Here is a 14,622-nt window from a genome sequence, read left to right on the forward strand (position 1 = left end):
TGGCTTGAGCGAGACAACAAATACGTTATAGCTGCAAACATGACAGAAATGTGATTTTCAATACTATGTATATTTTGAACATGCCTAAGGAGCACAATTTAAACCCAGTGTGCTAACCGTTGAATTAAACTGATTAGGCATGGACTCATTGGTATGCTGTGGTGGTGCTTAGCTTCCGCTCAGCCTCTCCTAAAGGCTGTCAGTCTCTGAACTATTGCCCCTTTCCCCAATGCACAAATAGGCTCAGCTCAAATTTGCTCAGCCGCTTATCATTATTATTATTTTACTATTCAAAATAAGGACCTGGAGAAAAAAAGCCGGAATGTTGGTAATTTTATTTTAACATATACTTAATCTTTAAGACGTCAACGCAACTATGAAAAAGTCAAATTGGTCAATACAAAAGATTAAATAATTGCCTTTGCCAACATTATGTGCATCGGGATGGGAGAAAAAAGTGTTTCACCAAATAAGTATTTTATATCAGTAAATATCGATAAGCGAGCTTCAAGCCGTCAATAGATTTACCCACAGTCTCGTCACATCTGACCAATGAAATTAGAGAATATGTCACAGTGGACCAACGAATCTGTCCGCCCGCATACTGAATATTCATCAGCCAATTTCGATTTGAGAGCGCACGCAGGCTGCCTTAAATGCAGAAGTCTATGGGCATAGTGGTAGACAGCTGTGTTGGAGCGAATATAGAGGATATAGTAGATATAGTAGGAGTGGGCGATATGGGCCCAAAAAAACCTTGATATTTTTTCAAAAAACTCTATAACGACAATTTGACGATATTCTACAAAAAATATTTTAAATCTGCACTTGCTTCACAGACCAATTGTGGATAGACAGCGTATGTGAACAACATCTCTTTTAAATTGCTAAATACAGCTTCTGCAAAACAATGATACTCTACGACAATATTTAAAAAAGAACAAAAAATTATGTAAAGAGTTACATTGATTTTTGGGAATATTTATGTCATTTAAATGTCTCTGCTGTTATTCCATAATGATGTGACATTTTGAGCTGCAGTAGGTACTGGTGTACCACTGCCAACCAACTACTAGAGGAATCAGAATGAGAAAAAGGTGTTAACTACAGCAATCAGAATGAGAAAAAAATGTATTTGATATGTGACGCGTGACGAAGTGTCACCCACCGAAAGACAAAAAAAGATGTCGTTATCACAACACCCATTTCTCATACATTGGCGGCTAGTTATGAATGATGCGGACTAAAAGCGTGTAAACTGAATATTAACCGATCATCCAGGATGTCACGTTTGCCTTGCTTGCTTAAGTACTGAGTGTGTGTGTGCGTGAGTGGGTGCGTGCATTATTTGTTGGTTCAACTCGGCGACTGTTTTCTGGGTGTGTGTGTTTAACCTTTTGTTTAGCGTGCTTGCGCGGTCGCCAAGTTTTCCTCGTAATCCATGTGGTTCGTGGTGCAACAGAATTGCTCTTCCAGGTGACCGTTTTGGCACATCTAACAATGTTATTCCCACAGACGTCAAGTCTTGTCAACTCCAAACCATTTACAGACTACGGACAACATGGACTCGCGCCTCGCTATAAATCCCCGCTCAACACTCCTCCATGAAATGAGGAGGAAACAGCTCCGCTGTAGTGCGGACAGAGTCAGGTGACCGGGCCCTGCCCGGTGATTCGGCGAATGATTATCACTTCCTCCTCCTCTGCCGTCAATGCACGCTGATTTTTCAGCATTTCCTCCACCTTTGCGGCCGTCGGCTGACTCACTTCAAGGCAGTAGTAATACTCGATAATGTTAATTAATTAATTAATATAAAAAATTACACATCGTGTAGGCAGGATTGACGATGATTAACGATATACATCGCCCACCTCTAAGATATAGCATCTTGAGTTTAATGGGCATAGGGAACGAGTGCCATAAATACAGCTCTGCAGTGCGACCCCCATCCATCCCTCCATTGTTTTTTTTGGCAACAGACTCCCACCATCACTGGCAACTGTCGACATGCGCTAACGGCTGGCCACAGAACACAGAATTACTGGCCATGATGAGACATCCCCTGTGTTTCCCAAACATGTAACAAACAGCTTTCCAAAGGATGCACTGCCACAGACTTATGTGTACTGCTACCTGATGAAGCTCGTCAGCAAATTGGCCTCGTGTGTTAACTGAGAAAGGTTCTGGGATGCCACTGTGTAACTAGCTGTGTTTGGCATTGTTTGGGGGGGTTTGTAACATCTACCAGTGTTTAAGGTAAATAAAAGTTTTTAAACATCCATCTGTGTGACCTCTTTCTTTGCAAAGATCCCATGTTATAACGTAGAGACCCGCGGTTATTAATACAAAGCAGCCAGGGTATGTACAAATTAGTTTTTAGGGATACATTTAGCTGTTGCTGCTTTTAAGGTGCGATTTGTAGTCCAGAAATTTTGGTACTTTATCTTTTCAGTGAGCTCATTATTGCCAGTCATGCCAGGAGTGGCAGCGCATTCATGTTTTACTTGCCTGATTGTGACTATAGTGCGATGCTTTACTTCTGCACTTAATATTTATCCGGAGGTGTTTAATCAGGTTAGTATGTACAATATAATCCTAATTCACTGCCATTGCCAAATTTACTTGTCTTTTTACAGTCCAGCCATTCAATACGAGGAATTTATTTATATTTTTTTCATTAGGGTAAAAGAGGATCTGAAAATGTCTGGCAGTGAGTGAGTTAAGAGTTGCACTCAGTCGAGTGGTCATTTATTTGAACAAAGTTACACCATACCATACAGCTTCTGCTTTGTGTCTACAATAGGCGGACAAGCAGCTCGGTGACTTGGCTGCGCTCAAAACACCTTTTTATGCTCAAAATCTCCTAGATGCTTTTAATTGTGGCACAAATCTAACGCCAGACTGTTGTGTTTGCCTACCACAACGGTCAACCTGATTATCCGCTGCCTTAGCAAGTGAACCAGAGTCAACACAGCAGGGGGAACCCTCCATAGCGAAGAAGTCACAGATAAGGGATGCTGACGGCAAAGGACCGCTAGCAGCACATGGCCAATAGGCGGCGAAAGACACCTGGCACCAAAACAGAGCGATAAGATGAGGGAAGGGGATGTGGACGTCACCTGCACGGCAGACGCCAGGTGGAGTGCGAAAACCTCGCGTGGGAAGCTGTAATGACGCGGGCTAGGAGAGAGGACGCGAACGCAGCCAACATCAGCCGAGGCACACAGCGATCATCAAGGCAAAACTGCTGGGCGAAACCCAGCAGCTTAAGTGCCACAACAAAGAGACACAGAGGAGGTGTAAAGGCATACGTTAGGAGTGGGGGCACGGACGCAGCCGTCACTAGCAGAGGCACGTCAAGGCAAACCAGCAGCGAAGCGCGGAAACAGGACTGCTGGTGAACCCCGGCAGAAGTGCCAATGCGGAGAGAGACAGAGCAGATGCTATGCTAGGAAAGGGGGCGCGGATGCACCCGTCACTAGCAAAGCAACATCAAGGCAAACTGCCATGCAAACATGGCAGCGGTAGCCGTTACGATGCAAAGCCACAAAGCTGGGAGAGGGTGCGCGGACACTACTGTCACCAGTTAATGCGCAAAGCCAAACTACAAGGCCAAACTTTCTCGCCGGAGAAAGCCAAACTGCGACAGAGCCCAATTGCAGGTAGAACAGACGTGGATGGCCGCCAAACCAAACACAAACTAAAGCAAACAAAGTGAGATGAGCATACAAAGGAAGCAGCAACCTCACACAACGCCACCTCGGCGATCACAGACAAAGCAGTTGCAGCCACAGGAGGGCGGAAAACAAATCCGTAGTTCCGACCAATGCGACTACAAGGCTCCCAGCAATGGAGATGAAACAACTTTGATCTGCAAGGGAAAAGCGGAACCCAGTGGCATGCAAGCCAACGTGCAAGAAGGTTCTGGGAGACCGTGTTCCAGGTGTTGTGGGATCTTAGACACGCCCTGGGTCACTAATGATGTCTGTTGGTATGCATTCTTGACCTGCGTGGGCACAAAGGGACTATTCCGCCTCTAGCGGTCTGGAGGGACATAAAAGAGCATGTGTTGATCGTGACACGTGTTGATATTGAATAATCGCCCAGCCCTGCGTCACTACATCTTCAATAAATGTTTAGGTTGACATTTTGGACACTTTCCTTATCCCGTCAATTCAAAGGACATTTGGGGTTGATGAAATCATTTTTCAAGATGATAACGCATCAAGCCAAAGCGCAAAAACTGTGAAAACATTCCTTGAAGAAAGACACGAGGTCAATGACATGGCCTGCAAGTAGTCCAGATTTCAAGCCAGCTGAAAATCTTTGGCGGACGTTGAAGAAAATGGTCCATGACAAGGCTCCAACCTGCAAAGCTGATCTGGCAAAAGCACTCTGACGAAGACGTAACCAAATTGATGAAGAGTACTGTTTATCACTCAATAAGTCCATGCCAGCTGTTAGAAAAGCCAGATGTGATGCAACAAATTACGAGTGGTGTGTTGAAGTGTTCATTTTCCATTATTCCATATTTGTTCCCTCTGCTTGGTCTAAACAAGTAGCTGTTACTACCACATTCCGTTTGTTTGATTATGAGTTGATTTTTATTTTATTTTTTATAATTCTGTCGAACCACAATTCAAAAGCAATGTTTGAGTTTCATTTGCTAATTTTCAAAGATTCAAGTTATTTCTGTGACGACTGTGGGTTTTCCTATCACCATCAATTTTGTCCATGTTTTTTAAATGTGGCTGTATTTTAGTTTTCATAAGACTACAGTAATATCTTCTGCCATGTCTTTTTGTTTACTGCAGTTTAAACTTTCTAATACCACTGGCATCAGGGAGAATCCTTGTAACTCCAAAATTGTCACTTTTCAGTAGACCAAAAAAAAACAAAAAAACAGAACGGTAACATTGCGTTGTCAAAGCCTTTAACACTTTATATTGACTATTTTTTGTGTACTCTTCATCACCATGTGATATAAATGAGGATTTTGAAAAGTAAAGTCACTCCACAAGTTAGAGAAGCAATGAAGTAAATGTACACTGATGTAGAGGCATCATAATCACCTACAACTATGTTACATCACTGTGGTCCGATATTGTTGTTTGACTTGACGGACTCGCGGATGCCCGGACTGGACAGTGAACACTTCACATTGATGTTCTTAGTTTTTACAGACATTTTAGATGGAGACGGTAACGCTACTGTTTTCACACCCACACACAGATCCAATGGCACCATTTTTATCTGTTTTCAGTTAAAAGTGCTTTTGTGTAAACCTTCAAATTCTACAAAACTTCTATGACAAAAATCATTGTCCAACGCAACTCTCCATTATCATTTGATATGAGGTTATCCTAAATGCCTTAAGATGTGACCAGATTAAACAATAATCAATCCATTTAGAAAGGTTAAATTAAATGAATGGCATTCGAGTTAAAATACATTTTATGACTTGAACAAAGGCACTGATGTAAAAGAGAGTCAAAACGAGCCATAAAAACAAATTGACCTGTAAAAAACAGACTACAGTAACTCCAAAATGACTGCGTGCCAAACTACTACAGAAACAATAACAAAGAGTCTGACCCAGGGCTGGGCAATATGACTGAAAAGTATAACACGATGTAAGTGTTTCATATAAGTCAATATTGGTAATTATTGACTTTGTTTCAAACCTATTTTTTAAAATAAGTCAACTTTTTTGTGCACATCGTTATGTAGCGTAATGTGCAATTTCTCCTCCACCGGTGCATTGTAAATGCTTATTTGCAATTAGGTGCTACCCCAAAGCAGTATAGTTGATACACATACATTAGCCTTTATTGGGCTGTAAATGGGCTGTCACTTGTATAGCGCTTTTCTACCTTGGGTACTCAAAGCACTTTACACTGTACCTCATCTACCTACTGATGACACAGCATCAGGAGCAACTCGGCGTTCTGTATCTTGCTCAAGGATACTTCGACATGGCAGCAATGGCCGGGTTGGGAAACGACCACTCTACCACTGAGCCATGCCGCCCCATCATTTAATGTTCATACAATGTAAGTGAACTAATACACTCTTGCAGAGCATACATTATCGTCGTCTTAGGACTACTTTATCTTTTTAGTAGACTCATAATTGCCATAGTCCATTTACATTTTACTTGCTTGATTTTAACTTGAGTGTGATGCCGAGGGTCGGATATGGCGAACCGGCGCTAGCATGTCATAGACAGGGAACTCCTTTACTTGTACACCACGTCTCCACCTGGAGGTGTTTAATCGGGTTATCATGCCTAATATTTTATTGTAAGAGTTGTACTGAGTCGACTCGTCATTTATTTGAACAAAGTTACGCCGCTAGCTCACTCCACGCGAGTATGGCGCACGGCTGCCGGGCCTGCATGCCTGCTCCGTTGGGGTTAGCTGCTGCTTCTTCTTTGTTGGTTTAATTGCTTCTCCTTCATTGATTTATCGGCTTCTTCTTCGTGTTTGGAGTCGGATGCGTGCTGCCTGCATCACGCACCATGCCGTGATTGGGTGTGTTTTCTATTTATTTTTTTTACGATCGAACGTTTTATCGAAGGCATTTTCTATTGATATCGATCACATGTCAATCGCGATACATATTGCTATTGAATTATCGGTTTGGTCCTAGTCTGACCTTGATGAATATAAGGCTACACATATTTATTTGTTGTGCATAATTATGCATAATATTACGCTTACCACACAGTGTAAATTTAGCATTTTATTCATTCCTTAACAGTAAGGGCTGATGTGTTGTCACCTTGATGGTAAACTCTTTCTTGCTCCATATACTCCACTATTTCTTTTATAACTATCCTATAATTGTTTGTTAAGAAACCCAAAGTTACATCAATAGAGAACATTCCTGCTTTGTCTGATTGCAAATAACAGTACAATATTAGTTTCCTTTATTGCCAAATAGATGTATGGCTACATTTTCTCCCATTTATAATTGGTATTGAATACATCTGAGCGCATACTAATATAGTTTTGAATAAAGTACTTGAAAATTGATAAAAAAATTAAAAAAAAAACTGTAGGATTGCGTTACAGTATTTTATAACAAACAAACTACAGAGTCAGTATGTGAAAATTCCTCATAAGAAGCTTGCATCGATAATTACAGCATTTGAACTAGCTAATCAATGTGATTCCTGTCTGGGTACATTTCAAATAAGTACTTGCTCAATTTAGTTGAGTATCTCTACATTATTTGCCACCCATTGTGTTCAGAGGCAGAAATTGTAGGACGTTTGCATATTCAACAGCCTAATACAAAATCTCTACCATGTTTTTAATGTCAATGTGGGGTGGAAACCGCATATATTTTTGATAGTGATTGATCTATTGATAGTGATGCTACAACACTGAATCTCAAATTTCGTTGACTCGGAGCAGTTGTTTGGGAGCTACGGCCCACCTAATTTTGACATTTTTGCTAAAAAGGGGCGTGACTGCCTTTCTTTGAACCCTTATATTTCAGGCCTACTGGGGACGAAACAGCTATTGTTAGAAAAGGAATTCAACAAAGATTCCAAATTTCATTCATATAATTTATCATTTTTTTTAGAAGCTCTAAACTTTAGCACAACTAAAGCTACGTACTCCTACAGCAGCGGACAGTCAAGCGACATGCTGACGTCACTCGCCGGTGTGCTGGCTCTGACGCTGCTCGCGCTACTGGGTCTCATCGCTTGTCGTACTAGTAGAATTCGCGCTGTATCTCCTGTTGAAAAATTTCCTATGCACGCAGTTGGGTAACTAGTGGCGTGTTTGAAGTGTTCCGAGGCAATTTTTGTCGCTTGTCCATTTCGCCGAGAAGGTTGCGAGGAACTTTGGCCGCCTCGTGACCACGTCACACGCACGATTAGTGACAAAAATCCACCTCCAGAGTTATACCACCAGTTTAAAGAGTGACAAGTTCTGATAAATTTCTAACACCTCCCTCAAAAATATGTAGAGTGTGAACTATTTTGTTCACAATTTGTATAATTTGACGAGGCAATCGGCTATCTGGGAGTGGATTAGAGTAGACACACACAAGCAACATTACGTTGAGTCATTATCAATTAAATGAACATATTTGATTGACTGCAACGGTGTAAATGCATTGTCAATATTAACAATGGATGACATGAAATGCAATCAAATGGGTCAAGAGAATATGGCATGTAATGTAAAAACGTGTAGTGAATATATTTATGTACATTCATTGACATGTATACATTATGCTTATATAAACATAAATGCAGGCATTGATCTCATTATTTAAAAAAAAAATGTCATACATAAAATCAGAATTGAATAATTCTGTGTCCAAAAATCACAGAGGCCGCATATCTGGTCATGAAAATTACCAAAACCTGCTCAATACTGCATTATAGTAGATGTCACACTAATGGCTCTAGAAACCTCTGTGCACATTTTCTACTAGTAACGATAAAAAAAAAAAAATCATTGGGAACTAGTTTTCTTAAACTTTAATTTACATGTAGTCTGTAAAATAAATATAGAAAGAAACAGTGTAATATATTTATCTCACTCTACCACATGTGCAAATGTTCATAAATGTTTAACAATGTTTAAAATGTTATTTTCTTATCAAGCATATCCTAATTTGAATGAATAACACATTTTAAAAAATGTGAAGTTCTTTTGTCAGTTATAATTTTGCTGCTTTCTCTAATTTTAGATTTTTATCAAAGTACAGTTTCTGTTTCGAGGTACTTTATGCAGGCATAGTATCAAAGTCAAAATTTGGGTATCGTGACAACACCAGTATGGAGATACTTTGACTCCTTATTGTTGCTAAACAAAAACTGCATCTCTGAAACTTTTGTATGTTTTAGAGAACATGTGTGACATTACATTTCATGAAAAATGTGTTACGGTCACGTGATCTCCAAGGTTCAATAGGTCAAGTTACTTAAATATGCACCAATCTTCAAAATGACATTTGGAGATTTTGAATCCTTGTTAAATTCCCTTTCCAACAACACCTGTTTTGTGAATATTGACCCAGTAGTGTCTGAGATATGAGGGTTCAAAAGAAGGCGGCCACACCGCTTTTTGCTGAAAATGTCAAAATTCGCTCCCAAAACCTAAAATGAATTATTATGATAATTGACAAAAAATTTGAGATGTAGTGTTGTGCCATCATTATCAACAAGTACACCAAGTTTCATTCAAATCAAACTCTGCTTGGTTTAACCCACTGGGTGATTTGGCATGGAGCGAACCTTTCAACATTGGTTAGTCCTCATGTGGGTCTATTATTTTTACAAATGATTGTAAATGTAAATAAAGCGTTGAAAACGGCCTACCCTCTTTGGCGATGAATTGTTAATGGCTCAACAAATTTCTTTTTTGGGTTTCCTGAAAAGTGAGTCGTTAAAATGCGAGGATTTCACCCCACAACAGCAATATTATATGTATTCCATGATAACCTATCTATGTTTATTTTATACCATTTAATGTAATTTTTTCAATAGAATTTATCTTTACTCTGCTGATCTATTGTGGAATTTCGGAGTCATGCCTTCTGCAGAGTAACTCACACAACGCAAATGTATGTTTTGTTGGTCGTTCAAATAGCATGTCAACACCTCCTCTGATCATCCTTTTCAAAGCATGGCCATGATTTCTAAAGTCTAATTTTCTTCACTTTGCCCTTATTTGATATCTGTATTTCCCCAGATACTTGTCATGGCATGCCTCCTTGAAGCATCTGAAAATTATGTCACTGTTTAGTTTTGTAGCAAATTGTATTGCCTTCTGCAGCTGCGTCTATGCTTTGCTCTTCTCACACTGGTTTGAATTGGAGAGGTGCGCTCTTCTGCGATCATGAGATGTGTCTAGTCCACATTTCTCAGTGTGCAGGTGAAAACAGTGGTGTTGAAGTCTCAACACCAAAAATTGAGAGAAACCTGAGAGAGGGTGGTAAAAGGTGACTTCCATTACTCGTAGTATTCTCCTGCGGTGTCAAAAGGCACTCGCCAAGGGAATATACGCCAACACTCGAAATACAGAACCTCCAAATAAAATCTCAGCTAGACCAACTATTTCGGACTTTTATCGGCTCTTTAGCAATCTGTCACATTTTTCAAAACATGATCTGCTATTCAACGCTACACGCCTGCTACTTTAAAGTTACTTTATTTAAAAAAAGGATACTTACAGCTAGGGCTAGGGACTTGCGCGACTAGTCGTTTAACTGTTTAACCGTCTACAATTTATTAAACGTTTAATATTTTACTAGTCGGTTAAACGCTGCAGTAAGAATCACGCATCTTGTTCCTCACGCCTCGGCCTCTGTGAACAAGCTGAGCACCAAGAGAAAGAATTGTTCCCCTCCCCCCGCCAACATAGTAGGGGGCGGGGACACTAAGTTTGGGGAAGAAAAGTAAATTCTGTCGAAGCTACCACGAAAAACAACGGCCCCGTTTGGCAGTTTTTTTGATGAAGCAGATGACAACAAGGTCGCCTGTAGGCTTTGTAAGCACAACCACTCTCTCGGAGCGATGAGAAACCACATCCAAAGTAAATCTCGATGTGAACCAGCAAGTCGATGGCGGCGGGGCGACTCAGACGAGCATGAGAGCGTTTGTTCCAGCCAGGCGCTGCGATACTCACCGCACAGCAAAGATTCCCCAAAATAATGTGTAAAATGACACGATATGCTGCCGCTTTCTTTTGGTAAGGGGAAACGGTTCGAAAAATTAATGCTGTATATCGAGTCTGAGTACGTGTTGCCAAGTCGCAAAACAATAACGCCCCAACTCGAGAGTAGCCATAACCAAATGAAAGAGTAGATACTACGAGCGCTTGAGCGGGTCAGCTATGTGGCCAATGCTATAACTACAGACGGATGGACGTCCATAGCCACCGAATCTTACATGACTATAAGGTGTATAACGTATGTGGACGAAGGACATCTCCGCAGCTGTTTGCTTCATGCGCCTTGGAGGAAAGACACATAGCTGAAACTGAAAACAGCTGCTCTCCTGCGGAGTGTGATGGGTACGTGGGCACTAGAAAATAAAGCCGTGGCCTGTGTGCATGATAATGCACCCAACTTATGGCGAATGAGACCCTGCTGGACTGGGAGTCGGTACCATTACTCATTTCATTATTCATAATAAATGCCATGCATTGCATTGGCAAATGTATCAGAAATGTATTCTCTTTCAATTGTTCACTTTTATTCAGTCAGTTGTTACATCAATAGAATTTAAATTAACAAACTGTCCTGAATGTTTGGGCTAAAATAGCCCCTACTGTAAATACACAAAACATTAGCATTTTAAACTTTAAATTCAATATGTATTAAATTTCAAGTTTTCTTGCTTATAGACTAGTCGCAAATAAAATTTGAGACTAGTCGGCGGGCAAATTAGTCGAAATTCCCATCCCTAACTAGGGCTGTTCGATTTTGCCTAATAAGAAAATCACAATTATTTTCTCTCAAACCCGATTTTACAATTACGATTTCTTTGTAAAGTAAAAAATATGAAATGAAAATGAAGTATTTTGAATGTCTTTTATTTAAACTTTCTTTTTCTTTCTTTCAACTCAAAATGCCAGTTAATTTAATTTAATACACACAGAACAATCCATTGGGATTAACAGCATTTTACTTACACAATAGATTTCAGATCTGTTCTTAATTAAACCAATAATGAAGGAAGAAAGTGCATATACCATCTGAAACGAAATCATCAACATGAGAGAAGGTAGACAGTCAAGTCTGTAAACCAAACAATCACCAGCTAGTGACTTTCACCTTTCTCAATGGTCTTACTTAAACATAAATCAATGAGTAGAGCAAAACTGTCACTCAATAATACAATGCACTGTGAAGCTTAAGTACGGATGCATAATCCGGCTGGACCAGAGGTCCGTTGTAGAGGAGAAAAAAAAAGGACAACTTTCAAACGTTGAGTTACTTGCTCACGGATTGTACATGCGGGGCACACACTACAACTACAGATCTATTTTTGCCCGATTTATTAACTAAACGCTCACTTGCCTGAGCAAATAGAAGAATCGCCGGTAGCCATGGACGTTGTCGTCGTTTTGGATTGCGTGCTCGCGGGAAGAAGCGGAATTGCAGAGGAAACTACGGCCGCTTAGATACACCGAAAATAACGAAATCGAATGTGCCGAATTTAACGTTTTTAAACATTGTTTTATCCAGAAAATCGGTTACAGTTCAAAATCTCTTAATCGAGCAGCCCTTTACAACAGAGTTTGTTTCTAAGCTTGTCCGGGTTATCCGCATACATGCAGTGTATATTCATAGTTATGAATTTGACACATACAGCTAGATGCTTTTGTCTTTCCTGGCAGTTAACGTGGATGAATTTACTTTTTTTTGGTACCACTTTAGTCATTCAGTGAAATTTTCAGTATGCCTTCAACTGATCTTGTGAAGAAAGCAGTCATTCAAGACTACCAACACTAGACTTAAATTACTTGAATATAATTGGCTAATGAGGACATATGTGACACCAGAAAAAAATATGTATAATAGTGCCATTCCTTACTGGTGTTTCAGGTGTGGAGAGGAAAAGGGGACCTTCCTCCATTGTGTGTGGGAATGTAATAAAGTTCAACAATTTTGGCCATAGGCCTTAGAAACTATATTGGGTATAAAGTTGGCTCTTAAACCTCAGATATTTATTTTAAGGCGGTATCCTTATGGCCATCTTATGTCTGCAAGTATAATAACTGCCCTGAATTTATGTTTTTTGCTTGCAAAAGGGTCATAGCACTTTCACGGAGGAGGACAAGTAAGCCTAAACTCATCAATTGGATTAAGGAACTACCCACAACTTTACCCATGGAGAAGATAACTTTTAATATAAAAGGGAAACTGTCATTATTTCAAAGTATTTGGGGTCCATTTTACCACATTATTTGGAAAGTGTGGAACTCAGCAAAGACAGAAAATCAGTCATTCTGCTCAGAGATAAACTGACCGAGCTGGCCGAGTCCATACAATAGTAGTGCGTGGCATATAGTCAATAACAGGGGAGCCACGTGGGCTGATAAGTTGTTTGTTGGACATGTTGCTTTTTTAACTGGTATCGTTGAGATGCATTCAAATACAGTACGTTGCGAGTGTTACATTTGAAATACGTACACTGTAATAATTTAAAGTTAAAACTTAGAAAACAAAACTCAGTAAATACTTTTTAAAGGAAACCCTGTTTATAACAGAATGTATTCAAACATATGTGTTTGAATGTAAGTCTTCAGTACCAGTAATCCATAATTATCCAACTGTTGTGGACATTTGACTCTTGAATATGCTAGTGTGGTGGAAAACGTACTGTCATCTCCTACTGGTCCAGCAGAACATTGGGCTGGGGGATCCCGTGCGAAGTCATTCAACTCCTAACACAAACCGAAAAAAAAAACAATAGCAGAAAAGTCAGTTAGGTAGAAGCAAAATCATATGCATTGAAGTTTCAAAACCTGTAAAATTCTGAACATTACAAAACATAGGTGTCCCCAGACCTCTTTTATTGGGGCACATGACCCAGTAACAATGAGCTATGCCCAAGTCTCAGGTGTGGACTGAACATTGGACTGGTCGGTAAGGCTCAACCATTTTAGGAAAAAATTGTATTGCGATTTTTCTGACAGATATTCAATACGCAAATATTTAATCAAAAAAATGTTTTACATTTTGTACTAATGTACATGTTCTTTGTACATAAATGTAAGATTATATGTAAATATTTTCCCCACATTTTTGCTAGACACTGAACTCCTTCAAACAGATACTGATGGGTTAGCAATACGGCCTTAAATTCATATCATGGTATTAGATTGAATATTTTGGTTCAAACAGTAATGGTGAGTGTAAAAGTGTAAAAATCAGAATGGGAATATTTCTGATTGGGTTATTTAAATATGAAATGGTAAATATTTCCTGTTAAAAAGTGGTCAGAAAGTATCATATTCATTCATGTCTTTGCTTCACTTCAGCATCTAGACAGCATCTAAAATTTCTTCTAGAATCCAAAAAACAATATCAATCTTTAATATGTGGTTACAGAGAGACCTTTCAATATTTGAAGTATAAATCTCTGTGTAATAAAGTATAAAACTTTGTATAATAAAGCCTGGATTGAAAGGGGTATAATTTATGTTTCAGATTTGTTTGAAAGTAATGGCACTATTTGTAGTTATGAAATTGTTGGAAAACAAAATCTTCCCAGTCAAGTTCAAAGAGTCTAAGTCGACTGTAAATGCTCTTCCTCAAAGAGTCAAACACCTTTCACAATTAGAGGAATTGCACAAATAAACATTAGGAATATGTTTTGTAATAAAATATCTCCATGAGGTAAATTCTACTGGTACACAGAATTAAATGACATAAATTTGCACAGAACATGATTATGTCCCCTTCAATTCTACATCTAAAAAAAAAAGAGAGCTTCAGTTTAAAATACTGCACAACAGTTATCCTTGCAATAATTCCCTTTCCAAGTTCACTGACGTAGATGATAAATGCACCTTCTGTGGAAGTGAGTCAGAGACAATTCCGCATTAAATTTGTAATTGCCATGTGTCGTCAAAATTTTGGAGG

General features: G+C 39.4%; 1 protein-coding gene across 3 annotated transcripts in view; it reads right to left on the reverse strand.

Annotated features, from left to right (window-relative positions):
- The window catches only part of LOC147152027 (ubiquitin-conjugating enzyme E2 D2), a 31,011-nt gene that overhangs the window by 5,718 nt on the left and 10,671 nt on the right, over positions 1–14,622 (reverse strand). For all 3 annotated transcript variants that reach the window (XM_086023486.1, XM_086023488.1, XM_086023489.1), the window contains one exon: positions 13,358–13,421. In XM_086023486.1, the coding sequence (XP_085879612.1) occupies positions 13,358–13,421 (64 nt within the window). The remainder of the gene's footprint in view (positions 1–13,357; positions 13,422–14,622) is intronic.

This window comes from Filicampus tigris, chromosome 2 (assembly GCF_054856515.1).
Source record: "Filicampus tigris isolate MCC_2025a chromosome 2, RoL_Ftig_1.0, whole genome shotgun sequence".
NCBI lineage: Eukaryota > Metazoa > Chordata > Actinopteri > Syngnathiformes > Syngnathidae > Filicampus > Filicampus tigris.